We start from the raw sequence: 27,299 nt of genomic DNA, 5'->3' as shown, positions 1-27,299 counted from the left end.
ATTGTTTTAATTAATATTTTTTTAAAATTTGCTTTACGTATAAAACATAAAAACACGAAATAGAATTTCTTCTCAACAAAATAAGTGAGACCACATGAAGCTAAATAACATTCTATGAAATACGGATGGTACGCTGTTCACAGCGCTTAGGCGTAATAAATTTAATTTATATCTATTTGACGAGGTTCAAAAACATATTTAATAGTTTCAAAGATTTTAATTGAACTTTATGGTATTTAATTAAACCGCTGATTAAACCACTGATAATAAATTATAAAAAAATTGTACAACTTTATGGTTTTTTAACAAATCGATACATCGCACATGTAAGAATCGATGCTCAGTTTAAAAATTTATATGCAGTAAGATTTCGGGAAAAAAATATTTATACGCGTTCGAAATTAGGTTATATTGCCTAAAGTGCTTCAAATAGTTTATTTTTTTCGACATTTCAGTGTTCTTAGAATTTAAAAAAAAATCAATTTACATAAAAATGAATAATCTTAACAGTAGCAGTGTTTACATTAACATATGGGCTGTTATTAACAGTAAACAAAGATGCTGAGAAAGCTTTCATTACTTCGCTTCGTTGTATAAATTATTGATTCATTACATTCATTTCTTATTTTGAATACAATTCAGTAAAATATATAATTTTCATTGGTCATATAAAACTGCTGATTTTTGCATATTACAGTTACGAATTTGAATTTCAACAGAAGTTCATTGTTTTTTTTCCAGTGCTGTAGTAAAAGAGCCGGCAAAATTATCGATAGACGTCAGCAGTAGCTGCTGTAAAGAAAGAATTGTAATAGAGTGCAATCGAACGCGATTGACAACGGTCGTACTTCGGGTGGTGTCGCGGACAAAACTCTGTTTGATTTCATTTTGTATCCCGATATACGAAAGCATCCTTAATGTTTTGTGATATTAAATATTCAGCTCTGTGAAAGTTCGCGAAATTATTAAAAATGTGTTAATGCGTGAGGTGCGTATAATTAATGCAGCTATATTATTTCTCTGTAATAAATAATAATAAAGATTTGTTCGACAAATTTAAATTTGCCAATTTTGCGCGGTTAGATAAACAAACGAAAGTGCTCAAAAATAATAGATGAATAGATCTACCTACATACGTACGATATTCGTTTGAATAAGTTCAAGTACTGTTAAGCGAAGAAGAGGTTTATCCATAAATTTGTGTATTGAAAGTATAGAGTTCAATACGGTGATATTTATTTGGTACGTTCGCCAATGTGAGATGGAATTGTGTTTTGAGTTCATGCTCTCATGCTGGCTGGCTGGCTGTCTGTCTGAATGGCAGAAAGATCATGGTACTTTTGGGTACGGCAATAATACTTACAGTCAGAGCGGCGAGTGCCGCCGACCCATATTTCGATTTCATTTCATTTACAAAAATAAAAAGGCGGCCAAAAAAAGAACCAAACAAAACAAAAAAGCGAAAAACACAACAACAACAACAAAATCGAAGAAGAAAAAAATCAAACAACAACAAGAGACGAAAAGCAGCTTCGGCAGCAGTACGAATGCTCAGATGCTCAAGTGCAGGCAAAAGAAGTAAAAGATATGCCGTAAAAAAGGCAGCATAAGTGTATTTTGAAGATACATTTTCAGGCTGTTGACTGCTCGTTGGCTGCTGTACGAATACGAATATGAATACGAATACAAGTACTGTGGCATGCTTGTTTAGTAAGCTCCCAGTTGGCTTTCCATTATTAACTCTTGTAGAAAGGAACACAAAATAATTTCAATTTTAATATTCAGTATTTACTTATTAACTCTTAAATAATGCTGCCTTTTGAGTCAATTGACGCAAAGTCTAAACTCCAGCTTGTGCCCCGCTTATCTGTGGCAAGTTTACCTGATCTTTCGTTGTTGTTTTTTTGTTGTTGATGCCACTTTCAACTTTCGTGTGATTCATCTGTAAGACTCCCTTTGGGGCAATAACTTGAATGCGTTCACTTAATCTGTGACTTGAGTAACCCATTTTTTATTGCAAATCCATTGGCTAATTGTTTCCAAAAAAACATAACTGTGATAAATGCGACTGGCAAACTGGCAATTTACACCACATCCATTCAACAAGAAAATCAAATATCTCCCTGATGCCAGCCACCGTTTGCCGCATCGTTTGCCACGGGCATTAACATTTTTTATACTCACAGATACATTTGCATATTCATCCTATACAAACAGACAGACAGTCAGACAAACGTACGTACGAGTTATAACGTATTTATGTGCAAGTTGTTGCCATTTGAACGCTGTTGGCAATGGCAGTAATGTGACCATTTAAGACCTCTTTCTGATGTCTTATGGAGTGAAAACGTCCTGCTGTGTGAAAACAAATTATAGGCATGTAATGTTGCATGTTACGTCGCGACAGTGATGCGGTGCGATGCCGAGAGAGTGAGCGACTCCAGCGACTCCAGAGACTCCCAGGGCTAGGGGCTAGTCAACAAGCAGGCAACTAGGCACCAAAGCACCACAGCACCACAGCACCAAACCACCAAGCACTCTAGCATCAATGGGTGAAGCAATGATCAGACTTTAGTTAGTGCTACACTGCACTGTGGGCCAAGGGAGAGGGAGACAGAGGGACTTTACACTGTTGGTATAGTAACACTCAAAAGTCAGGCCCGGTTTGGTCTGGCCAGTTGTATTTCGGCTTTACGTTGATGCATTTGCATTGGCGCAAGCTAAGCTTTGACTTGTGTATCTTGTTGCTCTCTAATACTCTCCTAACTGCTTATCAGATTTATGTGGCAATCGTACACAGCTTTGCCATGCTCTTCTCCAAATACCCTCTAAAATGTTAGAAATAGAATTTGACTTGAATGAGAATTGGAGATGCATTTCAGTTACTTACAAAAACTAACCAATAAGTTTGCCTCAGAAGAAAACTTTGTTTATGGAATTAATATTTAAAGAAATATTAAATTGTATAACAATATATTTATCTTTTGCAATTTTAAGTGTAGTTACTAAAAAAATGTTGACACATTTTTATTCCGACATATTATTCATTTCCAAAACAGTCAAGTATAGATTATCTTATAATATTTTATAGCAATAGAAAACGATGATTCTAATGTAATTTCTAAAACAGCAATTTAAAATAATCGTTACTATTGCATACCATGTTTTTATTTGTTAGTTTTTGTTCAATTATTGGTAGGTCTCCAAAAGTTGTAGATTTTCTTTAAAAACCTCATGTCACCCTAAAAGTCTCAAATATAAATCGAATTACTGGTTTAACTAGGCGTATATGCCGTCTGTTATATGTTAGCTACACATGAACAGCGCCAAGAGCGGCGATAAAACCGTGTCTGCCACCGCATATAGTACATATAGCAGACCCAGACCCAGTTGATAGATACTCACGACCTCGTCAGCAGTTAGTTGCAGTTGCGCCCACACAAAAAACTGTCCGCCTGTAAAGAAAGCTGGTGCAAAAACCCTAATGAAAACTGCCTGGCAAAAGAGTTGCAATTGCATTTATGATTTTAGGAAGTGGTGATTAAAGCTGAAGAGCCTATTCCCAAGTCTGGTCAAAGCCAAAGTCAAAGCGAACAATTCAGACTCGGCCATATTGCAATCGAAAGCTAATTGCTGATTTATAATACAGATATCTCTTGGCTAACCATATGAAACTTGGTTCATATGTCACTTGGCTTAAACGAACATTCAACAAAAAGATAATTATCGAACAATCTCACGTTTAATCTGCGATCATCAAAGACAATTTACAAGTGTTCAAAGCCTTTTGCTCTGATGTGTGTTGAACATTTTTGGCATCTTCCTGTTGTTGCATTATCTTTCGATTTTCATCAGACAAAAACACAATAACGCTTTTTCTTTTCTTTACGTTTTGTGTAGCAAACGAAACTATGGGGAAAAAATTTGATAATTTTCATAAAAACTAAAATCAAGTCAAGTTCCGCATTATTGTTTGGGCAACAAACAAGCAACACAACGAAAAAAATTGGAGAAGAAAAAAACATAAACAGCATTTGGCAGACAAATCTGAAATAGACTAATTGAATGTTGTGCATTACTCGTACTTTGAGTGTGCTCCATCGTTTAAACGTTGAATTGTTTGAACCAAGAGGTCACCATTGAGGAAAGGTCGTGAAAGTACAACTCTGAGTGGGTCTAATCGAAAATCAAAAGTGAAACGTTGCCCAAATGGCACTCAAAGTGAAGCAGATTGCATGGCTGAATTCGCTAATTAATCAAATTTGCTCAATCTTTGCTCAACTACGAAACAAGAAGGAACTGCTATCATACTAAAATGCCGAAGATTTAATACTCTACTTAGATTTTAGACGCCAAATATCAGAGCAATATATAAGGCTTTATCCTTATGAATTGAATTTGTATGCATTTTATTAATGGAAGATAAATTCAATTTCAAACTGAAGGCAAAATGTGGTAAACGATTTGTATTCCATTTGTATTCCATTTGATTAAATAAATGTCTGGCTAATCTAAGATTGACAGCTATATGAATTTGGTATTGCTTTATGATAAGTAAGAGTGATTTTCAGAACATACCTTCTTCTATCTTTTAACTCAGCATCATAGAGGTCGAAATTGACTTCTAATAAGTTTTGAAGCTATGAAATTTAATCTACTAAATATATAAATTATTCTGCATTAATTATTGAGCCAATATATTTATTCCTTAATTGGTTTCTAGAAGCAAATGTGTGTTTGACCTTGATAAGCTTCAAGTCCTATGGCTTTTTTATACATATTTTATTAGTGGTACTGCGGCTTCAAAGATGACTAGTACTTAGATTTAATAATTTTAAATGCGTTGTTCCATATGTAAGACTCTTCTGATATTTTAAAATATTTGCGATTTACTTCTATTGTATTGCCATTTTGTAGCAAATCAATGCAGTTAAAAATAGTCGCGTCTGAGAGCTGCTATTTTATCGTTCTCTTTCAAAGCCAAAGCGCACTTGAACTAGGCGATTGGATTACATGTGAGACGAACTTAGCTCAGGTAAGCCTAAGGTAAAAAATTATAATAATAATATAATTATATTATGGCTGTGAGTATTGTGATTTAGTGTGTATTAAATGCATTAGATGTGCTTTTAACGTTCAATAGCTCAGTGCTTAATGTGTGTTTATTATTTGTGAAAAAATATATTATTTTCTTTGTATTCAACGTAATTAATAACTCTCTCAAATATAATATAATTTATGTCGTAGAACATATTTCATTCAATCAGCTCGTCGCTCTCGATCACAAAACTCTTACTTTTTGCTATTTTTCCGTAATTTCTCGATTACAGTTAATGAGAAAAGGTATTTACATATTTTTGTGGAAGTATGTATGCGCATCTTAATAAATGTTTTGTCTGTTGTTTGCTAGCTTATTATTTGTTTGTTTACAAAGTAAGTACTAGATAAAAAAGTGTAGATAAAACGAGCGTTTAAGCGAAAACTCAGCAAAGCCGCAAATATTTCTGTATAAGTAAGCGACATTTCTCATACGTAAATACGTCAGAGGAAAGAGAAAATTTTATTAAAAAATGTAACACGAACATTGTTATACTCTTTAATAGAATTAAAATAATGAACAGTGCATAATTTGTCAATAATATGAGGAAGTTGAACAAAATACTTGAAGTCTGCAGAAATATCTTAAAATCGATTTGTTATTATTGACATTGAAGTGTAAGCTGTTAATAGAATTTCGAGTAAACAAATTTTAATTAATTGTAAGCCTTTGTGGGGATCTTCAGACGATCGTCATTTAAAAGCCATACAAGTTTTGACATGTTGCGAACATTTTGCTGTCTTATGCAAAAGTATCTAACCGGCTGCCATCTCAACACTCAACAATAATCAGAATTAAGAATTAAGCCTGACAACAGGCTGGCTGACTTTCAGACTTTCTGGCTGGTTGGATGGTGTGTTACATGTTACGTCTTGGCTAAGACGGCGATATAATCTATTTTTAAACTTCTGTGATAGGTCGTTTAATGCCTTGGCTGTTTTGACTGACAAGTGACAGCGGATCAACGGTTGCCGCAAAAGAATCCACAATGTATCCCAATGCAATACTCTCGTACTCTTATTCGTATTTCGTATTTCGCATTTCGCATTTATACACCTTTGTTGTGGGCCTCTATGATTAATCTGCACAGCGTTTCAGGCGATTTAGGCGTTTCGGCATACCAGCAACACCTTATTCGTCATCCCAACATCCCCACCAATGAATGAAGGTGATTAAGATTCGGATACCCCGCACAATTTTATACACTATCGCTGATTGGTGAATCCATTAATAGTGCTCTTCATTTGTCCATCACAAAAGATCGCTAATAAATTATATTTTCTTAATTGTTTGAAAGTGAAAAGGGAGCTTGACATCTCTCTAATCGATTTTATGGTAAATTCTTTTAAATGTGATTTCATTAATATTTATATTTTTAAAAATTGTAGAAATATATACATCTTTAACAAACGAAACAATTGAGTGTTAAGTGCACTTATCATAATTATATAATTTGCATTTCAAAAGCCATATTTTTTACAACTTAATGGGAACATACTACTTTAACCGCGTCTATGACTCTGTCTTCCTCAATATTGGAAAAAAAAGAAAGTGAGGACTGCATTTCCACAGTCTTCTATTTAAGTTGATGACAAAGAAAAAGCCTGACCCATATTAATTTCCAACAGTTGTTTTGGCTGAAACAATAGATCGCATTGTCTGGTAATAAAATACCAACTGGAATAATATATCTCTAGTGTTATGTGAGCGGAACTACGCTTACAAGCACTCTGAAATGCAGAGAGCAGAGAGCACTTGCAATGCTGAAGCGCAATATATATGAAGCTAGGGTATTTCCTAGCTGAACATTTGCCACTAATCTATTCTTACACACATATATGTTTTATTTTTCTTTTCGAAATTCCTTTATACTCGTATTTGCACAAGATACTCTCCGTACACGCCTTGGCCGAAGCATCTGTTGACGCTATGTAAAATAAATGGAAGCTGAAAATATCATTTAGTTGCCCGAGATTTAATTATAGCCAGCTGAAGTGCTAGCATGACATACATAAATTAATATGAAGTTGGATGTGCGATGTGTTGTGCTGTGTTTATTGAATATGGTATTATCCTTGATTATCCTCTAAACGGGGCGTCTGCCAGTTTCACACCTTTTGCAAAGTGCAGACAAAACATAAAATGAGTTGAAATCTAAAATTAAATTACAACTATTTTAAATTATTCCCAGTTTAGATTGTTTCCATGCCAAGTGCTTCACATCTACATAAGCACTTTAAGTTCTTCATATCGACATTATCTTTTTATTATTTATTTATTTACTTACTTCTCAGAGTGAATCTCTTTTGACATTCCTGTCTCTCCACAGCTGAAGACTAAATTCCCTTAAATATTTACTATACTTAATTAATGAATTACAATATGACATTGTATAAAATAAAAAAGTAATAATAATGAAAAGAAATAACTTGTTTATAATATTGTTTGTTTTATAGTCAAATATCATATTGTGGTTAAACTAATCCAATCTGATCGGTTTTAGGGTACACGAAAAGTCATCTCAACATTTGCAATTGTAGCACAGCTGCCTGATTTAAGATTAACCAGAAAGAAGAGAGCACAAGATTGTGTGTGTTTGTGTGTGTGGCATTCCAAACGATTAGGAGAATACGCACGGACATTTAAATGGGGACAACTCTAGTGATATCAACAGTAATTGCAAGTGTGTAGCAGCTGAAGGTAACAGCAGACGCGACAATGCGTGAACAACAGCTAGATAGATAAAATCTAAAAATAAAAATGTAATTATTTGTATCATTTCAGTAGACGGACAGAGACTTGAAGGATACCAATTAGGAGGATCATTTGCGTGCTATTAATATTAGAAGTGGAATATCAATGTTAATTTAGCAGTTGAAACTAATGCTGAACAAGGCGTTAAAGCACTCGAATAGACAGCCAACAGAACCGATGTTCATTAAGAATGTGCGACAGTCGGAAAACGGGACAGAGGCAGACAAAAAGAAGCAATTGGTAATACGAAAAAGCAATAATAATGAGCATTACGATCTGCAAAATGAAAACGAAAATCAGACGCAACAGCAACAACAACAACTACAACAGAAGCGAGAAAAGCTTCGGCGCACTACCGAAAATGGTACAAAAAGCTCGCGAGCTTTGGCGTTCTGCGAGAGTTGCTGTAGAGAGAGACACAAACAGCAGCAGCAGCAGCAGCCGGAGCAGCAGCAACAGCTGAAGCAGAAACAGAAGCAGAAGCAAAAGCAACAGCAACATCAACAGCAGCAACAGCAGCCTGGCATTGTAGCTTTTTATCGGTCGTATGCGGATTCAGTGTCTGATTTGTCGTCGTATCGTTTTGTCTCCGATGAGGAAGAAGCCAGCGATGATGCTGATGCCGATGCCGCTGCCAATGATGCCGATACCGATTATGATGATGATGATGCTGATGACGATAATGATGTTGGCGTTAGCTCGCTGTTGGTCCCGTGTATAGAAATAGAACAACGCGAGCCAAAAACATCAACTATCACACCACAACAACAAACAACAACAACAGCAACATCAGCCGAGACGGAGACGGAGACAACGGATAAAGCCTTAAAAAAAGCGAAAACGTCATACGCGTCATCGGTTTCCCAATCGCGCACAGCTCGCAGCGTGTCACCAATAATTTGTTGTTATAAAACTATTGACAAAATAAATCAGCGCCAGACAGCCGAGCAGGAGCAACAGTTTACTGAAACGACAGCCGGAGCAACAGCAGCAGCAGCAGTAAGAGAGACACCACAGACAACACGTTGCTGGCCGACTGAGTCGCAAGGATATTCGAAGAATTGTGGCAACTATTTGCGTTCCTATCGTCGCTATCCGCCGCCCGTTCCGCCCAAGCCCAAGCCCAAGTATCGCATTTGCCTCGAGGTGACCGCTTGCAGTGGCCTTGCTGTCGATGCTGAACCCGCGCTGAAAACGCGTCGCCTCGAAAGAGATAGAGATGATAAACGAACATTAAACGACAGTGGTAGTAATCCATTGACGTTGACGTCCACAAATAATCATAACCGTGGAGACGGAATTAGCAGCTGCTGTGATTGCCAGAACGCGCTGCCAGTGGCAGCTGAAAATAGCTGCAAATTGCATGCCATTGAGACAAATAACAACAACTACAATTGTAAATTAGATACAAACGCAACGTCGACGAATCGAACTTGTATATTGCGCTACGATCGTTACGGGCATCTGAAACAAGAGTTTACGCTCGCGCACAGTGAATCGCCATCGTTGTCGCCATTGCCATCGCCATCGCCTTCGCAATCGGAACCGGAACCGGAGCCGGAAACTCAACCGATATCGATATCGTTATCGTCATTATCGGAACGCGTTCTAGTTAATCGACCGGCATTAAACGCGAATCACTCGGACTTGCATTTAGTGAAATATTCGCCTCCTGTGAATCGAGCAATTGATGACGTTGCCGATGTCCATATAGATTTAAATTTACCAAGTGATTTAATCTCAAATTGCAGTGAGAAAAGCGTCTTTATAGACAATTTAAACAGTACAAACTCAATCCCATCATTCGCTAGCATTTCGGTTCATAATCTAACCTATGCCAGTGGTTATCTACTGGACTATTCATTACCCCAGCAATCGGTGCAGTTCAAGCAACTTCCGGTTATCCAGACTTTCGATTGTTCCGCATACGCTTATGCGCCATTGGGACAAAGGTGGCAGACAGATGTAAGTACCAATGAAATAGATAAACTAATTATACATAGTAAATGACAATTAATACTCTAATCAAAGTCTAAAGTTCCTTAATGTATATAACAGCTGCTATAATTACGTAGTATGCTTTACATATATTGGGATGGATATATACAATATATTCTATGTAGATGGATACAAATGCAATTTAGTTGAACATTTTCAGTCATTAGTCGCCGTCGATTCTATTCTATTACCAAAAATGAATCATTTAGAGGTGTGAGCATTATTTCATTTTGAGCATATTACGAAGAAATCAGCCAATGTGTTTTTTCTCCTGCTTGAAAAAGAGATCAAAACAACATTTCACTTGCTTTTTTTTTTTTGCGCAAATTGTAGCGTATACTTGATGAAGAAAAATAAATAAATACTTTATGAATGAGTTCAATTTTCAAAAATGTCATGGTTCTGTGCCGTTAAATGTTTTGTTTGTTTTTTCCTTTTTATCGGGCATCAACACAAAGTTTGCGTTGATCTCTCAATGAATATTTAATGTGAGAATAAACATTTTTAATAAATAGCAGGCAATTCTTTATTTCCATATCAAGAAAGTTACTAAATTTGTTTCTAAAAGAAAAATGTTTTAAATGATTTTATTTTAAATATATAATTTTGAGTAATATGAATAGGATGCTTTATATTAATAACAAAAAAGATATTCAATTTATTTCAAATTAACTCATTTCTTTCTTAAACAATTTTTGATTGATATTTTATATTAATTGCATGTTGTATAAAAATTTTAAACTTAAATTTGTATCTAATTAGTATTTAATGTTTTTAACTATTTTTGAATAATCAGATCATTGTCATATTTTAGATTGCGATTAATTTAGTATTTGTGTTTCGTGATCGTGCTCACGTTCTCATCGCTAGATGGGCCACCCTAATGTATATTCGTATGCATATGTATCTTAATAGTATCTACGTCTATAAACATACAACTTATAGAATGCATGTGTGGATATATGTATTAATGTATTCGTATTCGTATTCTTATGCGTATGTATGTAAATATGTTCGCACGCAGCACACGTTCCTTTCAGGAAGATGCGAGATTGTCAGTTTCAGTTTGATTACGTATGTATGAACGTACGTACGTGGATGTACATATACTAACATAATTACGGGTCTCCTCCACACATATAGTACATACATACACAAGTACTTCTGTACATTCATATATAATTGTGCTAGTGGTGCCATAATTTGTTTGGGATTTTGTTGTTCTCTGTGATGTGCTCTGCTCTATCTCTATTGTGTGCTTTTTGTAAGATTGTTTTAATATATGTATGTAGTAGGTGTGTATGTATGTAGCCACGTACATACATACATACAGTCATGCATACGTAGTAGCCACATGTATATTTTGAGTTTTCCTGGCCGCTCTTCGGGCTTATTCTCTTTTGTATTCGATATAAATTCTTGTTGTTTATACTAAAAATATCACTGTGTGCGTATATACAAAAGTGATTTTCTTTTGTGTATGTGTGTGTGTGTGTGTGTATCTGTATCTATCAATGTATATGTTCGCTTGTATAGTCATGGCATTTTCTGTTTTGCCTTACATTGATCGCTGCTGCTTTATGTGTCATTCATTGTGCACCAAACAACATAATAATAAAGCTCAAGATGATCTGGCGCCCAAATAGTTAGAAGATATCCAGGTAAATTTTTTAAAATTTTATTGACTCCACGAGATATTATCTTAAACTGATCGTGTTATACTCTATGCCAACTGTGTTGTATAATTGCGATCGAATTGTAAAATAAATGAGCAGTGCACGACTGGATTAGGTAAAAGATACATATTATAGTAGCGTGTATCTATAAGATATATTTTCTGTATTTCTCACAGTGCGAAATTGTTTTTGAATTTCTGTTCTAATTTTATAGAGTATTGCACTAGTCAGTTATTTATAAACAAGTCAGTAAAAACTTCGTGATGTAAACTCTTCAGTCAGCTTGTCAATCTGTCTCCCTGTTGTTCTTCATATTGTGTATATACTGTGTGACTACGTAGGTCAAGTACATATATTTTCAAGTTTGCAGCCCCCCCAAATCGATAAACAAAGAAGTTCTACATACATATGTATGTATATCGCAATTGTTTACTTCTGCGTTCAGCTACTTTTATACTATCTGCAAAATGAGTTTTTGGCAATTTTAATTGACTCTTTTTAATGTTAGACTTTATGTATTTAGTTACATGCATTTCTCATTTGCCAGAATGTTGCATAAACCTGAAAGATAGAGAGAAATTTCGCTTACCTCTTTTCGACTCTTGTCTCTTTCGTTGACAGCGCACAATGGAGAAACGACGTAATACCTTGGATCGTTTTCAACTTTTAGCTTTCGGCCGCAAATCATCATCGACAGCTGCTCCTGCCAACGATTCGCGATCATCGAGCAGCGGCGATAAGCATCGCAAGATATCTGATCGATCGGAGCGACTCAAAGAGTTGACAGAACTTTTGCGTGGCAGCAACAGTTCGCGTGCCTCATCGACACCAACACCACCGCCAATACCACCGCCACGCCGGCCGCGAATACCGCACAACGGATCGGGAACAAGTGGCAGCCTGGATCTGCAGGATGTGGCAAGTAGTCAGGCTGCTCCGAATGCTCCGGATCACGATGAGATGCCGTCCACTGCGCGCAGTCAATTACAAAAGCAACTCAGCACAAATAGCAACAGCAACAATAACAATGGCAGCTGTAGCGGCAGCGGCAGCGGAGGTGGCAGCAACAGCAACAGCAGCGGTGGCAGCGCCGCAGGTGGAGGTGGCAACACAAATACACAACCCTCGACAGCCGCACGACTCTTTCACTCAATTAGGCCAAACACGAGTCTCTCCAACTTGGAAGCTTTCATGTTGGGCAATCGCGAGAAGTCGAAATCATCTCCACCGCTAACTGTGGGCGATGAGCTCGATCCAGCCAGCAGTAGCGAGTGGGCAACCCAGCTGGCCGGAGCAGAGTCTCGCAGTGGCAGCCACAACAGCAACAGCCACAGCAACAGCAGCAACGCAGCAGCAGCGCACGCATCGAAAGGCAAATTACCATTTCGTTCTGTTTCGTTCTCGCAAATCGATTGTAAATCAACTTTAAGTGCTTTACGCGATCGACTGCGTCGGGACAAGGCCATTGAGAACACGCCCACGCCCACCCCGACGCCCTCGCCGTCGCCCGTTCCTCCGCCGCAGCCGTCGTCGTCGTTATCTGTCGATCTGTTTTACGAGCACGAGCGTTCGCGCATTATTCCCGACCCGGGTTGGGTGCACATACCCCTTAAGAGCACCGGGGTGTGCATTAATCTCAACTACGGCCAAGAGAAATCGCTCGAACACGTACTCGAAGACGTCCCAGACTCAATACCCGAAGAGGATATTTTCAACACAGACAGCAGCAGCATTGTCGGCATTATCCCGGCCACGGCGAGCAGTGTCATTGCTGCGCATGCCAAGATGGAATCCCTCTCGGACACCATCCACTCGGAGGGCGAATACACCGCCAGCGAGGAGTGTCCGCCTAGAATTAAGGCAATTGATCCGCCCATCATTGTGGAGCCCGAGGCGAGTCCCACAGCCAGCACACCCAATTTGGTCACATTGCTGGAGGAGTCGGCGCCTCCGTCGGATAATGTGCTGCAGACAGCCACAACGTGTTTAATCCCAGTGCCGGTTTACGAATGCGCCGCCCAAGAGTGGCTGGAGACGCCCGCCCAGGAATGGGTTGAGTTGGCGCCCGAATTTGGCATTGTGCCACAGACCACACAGCCGCCTGTATCGCATGCCGCCTGCAAGATTACGCAACCGGAAACGTTGACGACGGCGCTGCGTGGCGATTTATTACCCACCATCTCGGTGAGTCGCAGTTCCGAGGAGAGTGACGAGCGTGGCAAGGGCAACGCGTCTCCCCACTCCGAACAGGGTGAAATGTTTAATCAATCTGTGGATGAACAGCGAGCACAATATAGTCCCGATGAGCTCGATTTGGAGCTGCGCCATTCAGATGCAACGATTGCAACGCCGCGGCACAGCTCAGGGGAGCGGCATAAGCGGCATCTGGAAAAGTCGACGAAGCGCAAAGGCATGTACATAGATAATTCGGATTGGCATCGACGCGTGGAGCATCCGCATCCCGGTCTCGCACTTGATATATCCATAGCGAACTTTCAGGCCATTAAGCCGGATTCACCGACGGACGAGTCGCACAGTCCGGTGATGTTTGACCTGAACACACCGGAAATGGAGAAGGGTTCGCCGGTGTGGCGGGGATCACAGGAAAAGCCGCAGCTGCTAAGCAGCTTTAGCTGCCAGAGCAGCGAGGAAAAGGACGATGCCAGCAGCAGCACCACCAACAACAATAATAGTAAAACTAACACGTTCCTGCAAACTGATTCCATGTCCGATACCGAGGAACGCATCAGTTGGAGTCCAACGCCCACCGGAGATTACGACCACAAGCGCTATTCGAAGCGTCCGCTAACTGTGCGTGGTCCATACGGTCAAATGCTGGAGGCGGAGCTGAAGAAACCCAATCGCATGCATTTCGAGGAGATACTCGAGGAGCTGCGCGAGTCAGATAGGTGAGTTTGTCAACTGGGTTTGCACGCTAATCTTTTCATTGTTATAACTGCTACAGAGAAAGGTATTTGAATTTAGTGGCAAGCGCAAAGAGTAAACAGCAGAGAGTAGTTGGATTGAATACGCCAAAAAGAACATAAATCTGTTCATGATTTGTCTAAACAGCTGTGATAATTTACAGTCTGTCCGTTTGTATAAATACCTAGTTCTCTGGGACTATAACAGCTAGATTTATTAAATTTGTTCTCCAAATTTCTTGAAGACATAGTTTGAGATTAATGTGTCTTACGATCCTCAAGACAATGTGACTGTTATTTTAAGGAATAGTTAGTACGTAATAGTATTATAAACTAAAAAGTTAAAAAAAAACATTATTAAAGAGTGAAAATCATTTGCAGTTCCAACTGTAATAGCTGCTTTAGTCGCACTTAAAATTTTTTAACAATCTTTAATTGTTTTTGAAAATTTGGTTTCGTAAAGTTAAGCAAACTGTCTAATTGTGGAACACGGATTAAAAATCATAATTGATCTTGAAGATTTTGATACGTATGGGATAATACATTAGGATTTTTGTAAATTAAACAATTTTGTAGATATATATATTGTAGATATTCCATAAAAATGCAATGTTAAAGTTGCTTTGGTCACACTCAATTTGCTATTATGTTTAATTTTGGGATACGCAATAATGCACATTATTGATTCTGATCATTTTGCAACAGATGGGATAAAAACTCAAAAGTTTATTAATGAAATAATTTTGCAGAGCGAAAATCAGGTGCAGTTTTACTTCACTTATTTTTATAGTATTCTCAAAACATGCGTAGCGGGTATTTCGCAGTCAGATATGCCTGATTACTAACGTGTAGTTTTCTTCTCTGTGTGTTTGTGTTCTATCTATAGCCAGTACTCGCGCAACGCTGTGGCAAAGCCGCTGTCGGCGGGCAGCACGCGCAACAACATGCCACAATATTCAAATTCAATGCGTGTGCGTAAATCAAACGCATATTTGCCGGTGCCGTCGCATGCACGCGCCGCGTCGACTCCATCGCAAATCGAGCATGTCAGTAAACAGGTGCCAACATTGCCCATCTCAGTCTCCGCAAAGGACCTCAATGAAACGCTGGCCACTGCCGATAAGCAGGCGCAGCATCAAATGAAACGTGCCGCATCCGAGGCGCCCGCAACAAAACCGCATCACAGCAAGCGCAGCCAATCGATGAGTGCGGATAGCAAAAAGTCAACATCATCACGGCCATCATCATCATCACAGTCATGGCTCCTCCAAGCGTAATCCTGATGCCACAAACAGCAGCAGCAACAGCAACAACAATAACAGCAGTGGCAGCAACAAGTCAAAGGCGCCACATGCCACTAGCGTGCCACCCACAGCAGCTTTGTTGGCCGAGCTGTTGAAAGGCTCCAGCGAAAACATGCTCTCTGAGCAGCGCAAGAAAACGATTGCGGTGAGTAAAAACACTCCTTATGTTTATCTGCTATGGAGTATGATAGACTTTTTTAAAAAATAATTTAAATATTTGTAGACATTAAAAATGATTATTAAATATGTAATTTCATTCAATCTCAGTTCATCTTGCATTTCGATCTGTACCTTAAAAATTTCTGTGTTTTCCCTATCATTAACAATCGGTTGGTCATCATACATTTTACACACCGGGAATACCTTACATGTGCACTCATGTATGTGTGTGTGTGTGCGTGAGCGCCACAAATTTGTATTTGGGAATCGCACTGGAAATTGAAAGTGCGAGCGTGTGCGCATGCTCCAACAACCACTGCGCGTTGGAAATGTGTCAGTGTGTTAGAAGAGCGCCTCTGTGGGCCATTTTATTTCATTTCTTTGTTTCGCGCATTTGCTGCGTTCCAGCAACGCAACGGCACCGTGGTTGAAAGCCGCATAAACATTTATTAGAGCTATTGCGAGACCAGTTTGGCAATTAAAAATCATGGATTGTTATAACAATGATTTAAATTAATCACTGCTCTGTCTGGCATATTGGTAATTTATGCATCTGCTTTTCACATGCATTTATTTTCTTTGTGAGCTGTGGTGCAATAAACATTAGTTGGGTGATCATAAATGGGCCATAAGGAATGAGAAATGGGTAAAGGGAATACGAAGTGCATGGCGGCTGTGTGTGTTCTCTTTGTACTCTTTGGCGGACACTTGTCGCATGCAGACCGTGCCAGTACTTCCAATTTTATCGCAAAGAGCAAGTTTGACGGGGCGGCCTTGTTATGGGTGGCTGTTTTTGATTGGAATATGAAAAATGGAAATGGAATTTAAGTGTGTATTTGGCACAATGGAATGTGTTTTCAACGTGTTGAGCAGCATACTCCTGTGCAGTAGCAGCAGCAGTAGTAGCAGCTAGTTGTATGCGCCAGCTACAATACGAGTATTAAACCGCTTCACATTCACTCTCATACTCTCTCTTACACACACACACACTCGCTCGCTCACTTTCCCATATGAAAGAACAGAACACAACAGAGACGACACCTATATTGCGGGCGGCTGGCTGCTCTTGGCTGCTCGCTCTCCCGCGCAGCAACAGAGTCTTCTCCGCCAACGCCAATGCGCGCGTTTAAATTCTTATTTGCTTTTTGTACCTCGGTTGTGTGGCGAAATTTTTCGTGTTTCGTTTGTTTTATTTTGTGTGGTGTTGTGGAAAATACATTTAAATTAAACGAAAAAAAATTGCGGCAGACACACACAAAAAGCATTATCTGCAAAATAGCCAAAGTAGCCAAAAAAAAAATTTTAATCATAGTTGAAATCGCGCAAACTTACAAGTACTAAAATAATCAAGTGGTTTACAACAAAATTATAATATTCCTCTACTTGCAAAGACTACGTTTTTACTTTCGACCATATACACACCCACACCAAACACGCACACACAGACACATGTATATGCATATGTGTGCGTGTAAACACTTACGGATGAAAACAATTTAAAATTCTATGTGTATAATTGCATTTAGATTAGTGAAACGGATAGAGGAGCTAAACTGTTTCCAAGAATGAAAAAAAATACACATATAAAACAATTAAATATAAACATACTCTAATGTGTATGTGCCAAAGTGTCCGAGACAGTGTGTGTGCGGGTGTGTATGTATGTACATACGAAAGCATCCCAACCTCTTGTTGCGCTGCGCAGCTCAAAAACTTTGTAAATTGTAATAATTTCTATTGAAAATACAAAATACACATACTAACAAAATAGTATTAGTATTGGTAAATCGCACTTGTGGCTTACATTTTCCCTACTAGGCAAAACACACACACATCTTTCGAATTGTGCAAGATAAAAAATCGGATAAATAGAACGGATAATTCTGCATAAAACACACTCAAGCATACATTCTTTTGCATACCCTGGCTTTATTAGATACACATACACATACAAACATTGATTTGCATGTTGCGTGTGTATGTGTGTGTGTATTTACTTGCCATCATGCATAGAACAGATACATTGAGTATCAAGAGCACTTTACTTATGCGTATTTTCTCCCATATAAATATATGCGCAAATGTATGCTTGCATTGGAATCCCTAACCCACACACTCACACACACGTACAGTAGCGCGTACAGACGAACCAAACTAATACATTCATAGTACATACACTACGAATCGAATCAAATGTTGCGCAAAACAACATAAATAAATAAATTAAAGTTATCGCCCACGTGCCGAATACACTTAATAAACGTTTATCGAAATGCTCTTTGTCCTTCTCTCTCTCTCTTAATAATGGGTTCTGTGTTCTGCTTAGCGTCCATTACAATACTATTTGAATCTCAATAAATTTATTGAACTGTGAACAGAAACTATAAATTACAACTAATACGCATTCGTTAATAGAATGCAAATCTCAGAATGCAAATTTCAACTACAACGCATTTGCAAATTGTTTTGTGAAAGCATTGGAAAATTTGAAATATTAGTTTACTAAAGTTTACAGAATCGCAATCATTTTTCGAAATGCAGTCTTATTAATATCTACATTTGATTATTGACTTTTATCGACCTTAAGAAGTGGAATTACCGTGGAATTACAAATAACTGCTTATGTTTATTTTGAAATTTGTTGAGTCACGTTTACGAATCATTGAAGAAATATTAGTTTTTCTAAAATCAATACATCATCATCAATTACAAAAATGTATAGTGCAGCAAAACATATAATATAATCTCTTTTCTTTGAAAAATATTTAATAAAAAAGAATTGAGACAAAATTCCATTTATACTATATGCTGAACTCAATAATAATAATAATAAATTAAAACACAATTTGAAACCTTTTTTTAATGTTTAATTATCTTTGATTATTTCAAATCAAATCAAATATCAAATATGTAAAAGATTATTTCTGAAAGCAATGATAAAAAGTAATTAATATAAAAAGTAAAATCAACCACTAAAAATTTGTTAAATATTTAATTATTTTGTATCAATCGATTTCTAAATTTGTACTTATACCGTTATCTGAACCGATGAAAGTTTTAGTTCGTTTCGGAACCGGTTTTGTCAACCTTGCTATTGTGAACATATTGCATAAATTAGAGCAATTGTCAAGTTAGTGTCGCTGAAATACCCTTGGTTTATGTGGCACCGGTTCGGTTCAGTTCGGGCGATGCGATTCAACACATCATAACAGAAGAGAAGAGTAGAGAAGAGAAGAGAAGAGAACACACAATGCGAGTGTACAACAACGCAGTTTTAAAGTGTCATTATCAAACCACATAACCGATGATGGGCAAAGAAGCCACAAGGTTACCATGGTCGTCTGTCGCTCTCACGACTGAATGAACAGCCACAACAACTCAATATACTAACGTGTATGTACGTGGGCCGTAGTCGTTCTCCCACTCGACATCTACGCAGGCAACCCAACCGAACTGAACCGAACCAAACCAAACCCAACCCCAGCATGACAACCCAATGCCTGGCTGCCTTCCTACCTTCCTCACAATACATGTACTCGTTGTTCCTGCTCCTCCGGTATTATTAACGCCAATGCGTTTCCTCAACACAGCACAGCACTGAACAGACAGAACACAGACCTTAGCATAGTTTTCATTTTTAGTTACCTGTGTTTTATGGCTGGGCAAGCATGCATGCGGCTTTAATAATGCGCTAAATTAATTAAACCTACTCTATTATAGTACAATCAATTCATTTAGACACAGACACTGCAATAATAATAACAATTACAATAAAACAACAAAACAATTAGAAGTTTGTTTGGTTCTGTGTGTTGCAAGTGAGAGTGAAAGTGAAAGAACGGCTCGAAAACGGCATCAATCATAATCATTGTTGAACAAGTGCAAACTGCAAAATGTCGCACAATCGGGAAAATCTACGTTTAAGTTTATTGGATTTGCAAGCAACATTGACGGCACCATCGAATACGGTGGCTGCCACCGCACTGTTGCCACAAACACACGGACAAGTGACGCAGCAGCAACAACAACAGCAACAGCAGCCACTGGCGGCAGCATCAGCTTCAGCCTCTGGCTCAGCCTCAGTCTCAGCCTCTGCATCGACATTGCCATCGAGCAGCAGCAGCAACAGCAGCAGTGTGTCGCAAGCTGTCTCGCTGGCGACAACCACAGTGGCAAGGCTAAGCAAGGCTGGCTTTGGTGGTGTTGGCAGTGGTGCTGGTGGTGCGAGTCATACGAATGACAAATGTGATAGGCTCAAGAAAATGACTTCAATCACTTGCTCCGACTCAGAGGATGACTCGGAGCGGCGAGCGCAGTACGAAATGAGCTGTAAATGGAATCTGGGCGGTTATGATGGCGTAAGTCTGTTGCTGGTTTTTTTTCACAGATTGACAAAGATCAACACCTTTCACTTTAATCATTACTTACATTAAATTTGTTTTTAATTTGCATTTCCTAGCATATACTTTTTTGACTTTTGTTACATAAACTAAATTAATTTCGTATCTGCCCTTTCAGGACACACGCAGTTATGTGGTGCAGGAGATTTATCGGAACGAACAATCTTATGTGGAATCACTGCAAATCGTTGTGCTCAAGTATCTGAAGGTATTGAAATCCCCAGAGCATGCTGGCATGATTGATACCCGCACTGTGGATGAGATATTCTTTATGGTGCCCGACATACTGGAGATACATGAAAAGTTTCTCGGCGAGTTGAAGCAACGTCTCGATGACTGGGATATACAGCAAAAGGTTGGCGATGCGTTTATCGAAACGGTGAGCAATCTTTCGCTTATTAAAATTTTGAATAATTTATCACTAAATAAAGTAAATATTTGAACAGTTCTCGAAACTTGAAGTACTGGAAGTGTACACATCATTTGTTAACAATTGCAATCGGGCCAAGAATGCCATACGCTCAATGAAGCATCAGCGACCCTCGTTTGCCAAATTCCTGGAATCCACAGCCCGCGAGCACAAGGGTAAACTCACCTTGGACAATCTGCTCATTAAACCAGTACAAAAGTTTCCCAAGTAAGTTTAATAATGTTATAAAGTGTATTTCCCTTTTTTATATATGTATATTGTTTATTTCTTTACAGCTATGAGCTGCTCTTCCAACGCCTGATCAAACACACGGATCACGATCATCCAGATCAGAAGCATTTGCAGGATGTGCTCAAGTTGGTCCATGACATATTAGTCCACATCAATTGCAAGGAACGTGAGATTATGGAAAACGGTCAGAGAGAGGCGACACTTCGTGAATTAGAGAATGTCATTGAAGGCATCACCGATCTAATAGCTCCTGAGCGTCAGTTCTTATTGTTTGACTTGGTGTCGATGCCATCGGGTCAAGGAGCGCGCAAGGATCGTGGCTTTTTCCTCTTTAATGATCTGTTGGTCTTGACAAGCATCAAAAAAACGCAGCGGAACCATTCGTAAACCAAACAGCTCAATTTGTCCCGGCTCAGTGGCAAGCACTTTGGATACCAACAAATACAAGTTCCTCACCAAAATCTCATTAGATTGCCTAGAAATTGTCAAGAGTAAGTGTTTATTAAGCCAAACTTCAAATTCCCCATTACTATACATTTGGTTTTTAATAATATAGCTAAAGATGAGAACATTAAGCGCATTGTTAGTGAAATTGAGAACCTGGCTGAAGACTGCAATAAGCTGCAACAAATCACAGATATTACGGCATCTTTAAAATCCCCCTCATCAGTATCTGGAAGATGTTATACGGGAACTGCATCGTGATATCCAGCGACAGTTGTCCGAGCGACAGACAAACGATACACAACTCAATATGCTGGAGCTGACAGTAAGCTCACCGTAAGTTGAACTTTATTTACCAGCTTAAAGCTGCGGGCTTTGTTCGCATTAAATGGGAGATATACTCGTACAACATCTAATTTATTATTATTATTTATAAAGTTATAACTTCAGGTTACCATGATCAATTATTACATCAACTCACATTTATGAAAATAAACCAGATTTTTTTTGTTGTGTATAGGAAAACCAAGCTATAAGCCAAATCACAAATTTGGTACTTAGTAAGAGCTTGTCATACAAATTTCAATTTGTGGCTTAAAATTCATGTTTTTATTTTAAAATATAGCCCTTTGTTTTTTTTTTTTTGACAATTTGACCTGTTAGTAATTTAAATTATATACATATAGGTTGATTTTATATTTTATATTTTTTATAAATAATTTACATTTTTTTCAGGAATGGAAGTCAAAAGCTGACTGTGGTATTTTCTAAGACAGAGAAGCGCACCAATTGGGAAGAATCTTTCAATGAAGCTAAGCAAAAGCTGGGTAAGTTATTAATTTTAAATAAACATTAGAATTGAAGATATAACCTAAATCATTCAAACTTAGAATCCTTAAACCTTTTTAAATATTCTGTATCTAATATTATATAAATACATCACAATTATGAGAAATTTCTGTAAATTCTCGAAAATTTACTTTAAAAAAAGTTGTTAGTTTCACTTTATTTATTTTATTTTTTCTTGAAATCATAGTTAAGAAAACATGCATATATAGGGTTATAATAAAATAGTCTTTATTTAAATAGAGGGAAATCTCTCTAATCTAAAGAATGTTTTGAACTAATTGGATAATTTGTTTTACATTTTATGAAATGTATAAAGTTATACAATTATATTATATATATATTTATTTAATGAAATGTTTAAAATGAAAAACAAATTATCCAATTCGTGCCAGAGTAAACAGACAAAACCAACCGTTTAATAACATTTATGATACAGAGGGAATTCCCACTGTATTTATTTCACAAAATGTTGCACCATATAATTAAGCAGATAGATAATCGGACCGAGGCAAAACACCGAAACGCCATCAATATCAGTTTAGTTGTATATTTATTACTGGATGATTGATTGCCGCTGTTTCGTAAACTATTGTGTTGGCAATTTGTCAGTAAATTATTAATGCATATATTTTGATTATGTTATTTGTAGCCGCCACACTCGAGCGCCATCCCATACCGGAATTCCTCACCTCCATACCGATACGGAAGACACGTGCGGGTCTGCAGTTTACCTGTGCGGCAGCCACGTTGAGCGACAAGCGTGATGTTTGGGTTTGCAACAGCGATGGTTATGTGGGTCAGGTGTGCATCATGTCGCTGCACCCGGAGCCCAATGTGACCAGCTGCAATGGCGTCTGCAATGCTCGTATCTTGTGTGTCGCCTCGGTGCCGGCGTACAGCAGCAGCGATGACCCCTCAGCGCACAGTGGTAGCACCCAGGAGGATAAGCAGCCGCAGGAGTTGCGCAGCAGCAGTGCACCGCATCAAAGCTACACACAACAGCTGCGCGATTATCGTAAAAGCATCTCCCCCATTGCCCAACCCGTTTCGGCACTAACCACGGCCGCTGCCGCTGTCTCGGTGTCCGCTTCGTCGTTGGCGACGCCGGAGAAAAAGAAAATTCCCACGCCCATTATTGGCAATGGCGCTGAGGGCGCCGCCAGCCAAAGTGATACTCAGCTAGATTTAAATTTAAGTTCCAGCGATGATGAGGCGGATGCTGCCCCAGCTGCGCCCATTGAGCAACGTGTTCCCAGCCCCGCTCCCTCATTGCATGCCACATATCATATGCAGCAAGTAAGTAACTCCATATTAAAAAGGAAAAACAAATATTTAAAAGGTTAATTATTGCGTTTTTGTTTGTATAGGACTCCAACCCCGAAGAAAGCGAATGCAATCAATCAACCATGTGGATAGGCACTGAAGATGGCTGCATCCATGTCTATAACAGCACTGATAACATTCGTATTAAGAAAAATCGAATTAAGATTGAACATCATTCAGCTGTCTTTTCCATACTGTAAGTGTATAAACTGAATATAATTTTTACATAAAGTTACCAACTCTTTTACTTCACAGTTATCTGGACAATCGTGTTTTTGTATCATTGGCAAATGGCGATGTTTGTGTTTATCTTCGAGACGGTGGTAAGTGATAATAATTATTAAGTAAATCTAATAAGGTCTATTATGTGAAAACATCGTCGAGTCTGTTGAATTTTCAATAGTATTTTTGCTATTATATGCAACAAAAGTCACATTCAGTTATTAATTGATTTGCAAAGAAATTGGTCTATGAGATTTATTATTATTATTGTGTACTTGTGACGTAAATCTTGCAAAAGTAAACTTAAAATTATATGTTGGATGATTGGCAAAATGGAAGTTACGAATCAAAGTGATTTTATTATTTAAAATATAGAAATAATAGAATTATATTTAATGCTTATTTAGAATATATTTTTAATTATTTTCTATTACTTTTTTGCAGCCACATCTTGGAATACCTGCTTGTCGCATTGTCTTTCAATTGGCACTGTTACCAGCCCAGTTACAAAATTGCTTAACGTAAATGGCAAATTGTGGTGCTCAATACAGGGAATAATTAAGGTTTTGGATACTGAAACATTTTCGGTAAGTGTTTTAAAATGCGACTTAAATAGAGAATCATTAACTTACTCGATTAATTTGCAGGTTGTTAATCAAATCCAAATCTCATCAGACTCGAAGCCAATTACGAATATGACAGTTGCCAATAATTATGTGTGGATATCCATACAGAACTCAGCACACATTAAATGCTTTCATTCCAATACGTAAGTCGTCTGCAGATACTTTATATAAGAACATTTGAATACATAATAATAATATTTCTTGCAGCCACCAATTGATTACGGAAGTAAATCTTGCCCCCGCTGTGAATAAAATGTTATCGAATTGTGACGAGATTATTCGACAACATAAGGCTGCATGCCTTCGCGTAACTTCGCTGCTCTGCTGTAAGGATCTCATTTGGATCGGCACAAGTGCAGGAGTACTGTTGACAATACCCACCCAGAGTTATGAGAAAGGTGCACACAACATTGTGCCCACGGGCATACCTCATGGCCATACTGGACACGTTCGCTTCCTTACGTTTGTGGAGACGCCATCACCAGAGGCGGGTTCCCAAATGGCAGCAGCGGCAGCTGGACGCGACACTGGCAGCGGCACCAGCGATGAGTACACGAAACAAGGGTGAGCCATTTAATGAGATTACTTATTTTGAACTTTAATTTGAATCATCAATTCTCTCCTTCTGCAGGTCAACGAAGAACGCGAAATCCAAATCGGAAACCAAAAATATATTGATTATATCGGGTGGCGATGGCTACGAAGATTTCCGAAATTCAGGTGCCAATTCTCTTAGTGAAATTGCTGGACGCGAGGACAGCACCAATCATTTATTGATATGGCAAATTTGAAGCAGAAGACGTAAAAATCGCTGGCGGTTATTGCTTTCCAGGTGGAAAAACAACAACTGAGGTCAACTTTTAATGCAACAGCGTATTTGATATGGAAAACATAATGCTTGAAAGCGCAATTGAAAGTAGACTGCCGCGATTTTTATTATTACGAGTATATATTCTTGACAAGTTGTTTACCAAGTTGCCAATACAAAAAGAAAACAAAACAAAACACAACTTTAACAAATTGAACGTTAGTTCGAACTTATTGCAACCGTTTGTATATGTTTAAATTTAATTATCCTTTCATACGATATACAATTACTATATACATATTTACATATTTATATTTACCATAACTGAATAATTAGCTCGGTTCAGAATTTTTTGAAATTTATGTAACTTCTATTTAATAACATGAGAAAACAAAATGAGTAACTAATAGTGCCAAATATATTTATTGCGCCACACATTCTGAATGAAATTATTAAATGTAAAATCAATAACCATAGCTAGACCCAATGGAGCTGCTATAAATATTTCAAATCCTACATACAAATATATATACATATATAGAATAACGAATATTTTTATAAAGTATAGCAAGTATGCGGACTAAATGTAATAAATGTATTCTAGTTGGAGCTATGTAGACATACAATACATGCCTACAAACATGATAATGAATACATACTTGAATACAAATATTAATGTACATACTACATACATACATACTTATATATTGTACTTATGTACAGATGGCAATTTAATTACAATTACAGATTACAATTACCATTACAATTATGATAACAATTAATTTATCCTTATTTAATGATATTTATATTAGATGTAGTCATACAAGTTCATATGAAATTAAAATTAAATCAAACACTTTATCGAATTTATTCTAAAAATAATCATTGGATAAACATGCAAATACAAAAACCAGAAAATAATAATCATTAAAATGAACTTATGAGAAAAAGAAAACAAAAATCATTATGCTAGACATAATTTAAATTCGATGTTTGCAACCAAATAAATTTATATACTAGTATAATTGCTAATCGTTTTCAAAACGCATTGTAATAAAATTGTCATGCAAGAGAATTGAATTTGAAAAAAACAAAAAACAAAAAAGAAAAACAAAGCTAACAACCCATACATACCAAGTGATATTCGAGTGTTTTGGGAATGTATTAACTACCGTAACTTACGAGTATGTGTATATTTTTCGAAATAGCATGTTACTACTACCTTTAACTTGACTACTGCTAAGCTCTAAATATATTCGCAGTTTTGCGTATAAGTTAAACAACAAATATATAATTACAAATTTAAATGAAAAACAATCCTTTTTTGAGCAGTTAGAACCATTATTAAAAAAAAACAACAACACTTTGGTCAATAAAACGTGTGTTTTGTTACGATTTCACGAAAATTAATTCTGAATTTAATGTAATTTCATGAATTTGTATAGCGACGTTAACTCTTTTTACTTTCAATTTTGCAATTCACTAGAATCATTTTTGTAAAGTTGATAACATATTTGTCGCATTAACTGCAAATTGAAAAAATATTATAAATTCCATAGCATAAATGTAGTATTTATTGTTACTGAACAAAGTTGGTTTGTTTGATTCATATTGTAAATCCATAGCTAATTTCTGTTCTTGATATCAACTACCATAATTGGCAGACTTATGAAATATACAAATGTGGTAATCTCTGCTCTGCTAAATGCAAATGCAAATGCTAATTGTAATAAGTATTTTTGTTAATTTATTTCATTTTGATGGCATCGGACAATTGTTATCCTACCTCTATAAATACCAGCAGGTGTTAGAATAGAAATTGAGATACTTATACCAGAAATAAATCGGAAACAGAACTGTAATAATACATAGATTGTGAAATACATATATGTAGATTGTGAAACAATAATTTCCCCCTTTACAAATTGCAAAGTAAGATTTAACAATAAAACTAATAACGTGTAAAATATAAACAAACAAACAAAACAAAAAAAAAAACAACCTAAAAACAAATACGGTTATATGTGTATGTTACCTGTTAAATAAACATAAA

At 37.4% G+C, this 27,299-nt stretch overlaps 1 protein-coding gene and 1 long non-coding RNA gene across 2 annotated transcripts; both read left to right on the top strand.

Moving 5' to 3' along the window:
* Positions 1-887: 887 nt before the first annotated feature.
* On the top strand, positions 888-27,299 carry LOC133836230 (uncharacterized). The gene is given in 20 exon segments (XM_062266595.1): positions 888-988; positions 7,602-7,798; positions 7,883-9,817; positions 12,148-14,435; positions 15,337-15,657; positions 15,659-15,899; positions 20,432-20,692; positions 20,760-20,950; positions 21,019-21,334; positions 21,336-21,465; positions 21,531-21,634; positions 21,636-21,754; positions 22,154-22,245; positions 22,917-23,563; positions 23,635-23,786; positions 23,846-23,913; positions 24,257-24,399; positions 24,460-24,581; positions 24,646-25,002; positions 25,070-27,299. Coding segments are annotated over 18 exon segments (7,548 nt in total). The 5' UTR covers positions 888-988; positions 7,602-7,798; positions 7,883-7,981; the 3' UTR covers positions 25,230-27,299.
* On the top strand, positions 5,559-6,525 carry LOC133838454 (uncharacterized). The gene is made up of 3 exons (XR_009893948.1): positions 5,559-5,715; positions 5,784-5,967; positions 6,016-6,525. It is a non-coding gene; the product is annotated as an uncharacterized LOC133838454 (long non-coding RNA).

The sequence above is a fragment of the Drosophila sulfurigaster genome, chromosome 2R (assembly GCF_023558435.1).
Source record: "Drosophila sulfurigaster albostrigata strain 15112-1811.04 chromosome 2R, ASM2355843v2, whole genome shotgun sequence".
In the NCBI taxonomy this organism is placed as follows: Eukaryota; Metazoa; Arthropoda; class Insecta; order Diptera; family Drosophilidae; genus Drosophila; species Drosophila sulfurigaster.
Note: the sequence above shows the minus strand (reverse complement) of the source record. Positions and strands in the feature narration are given on the sequence as shown.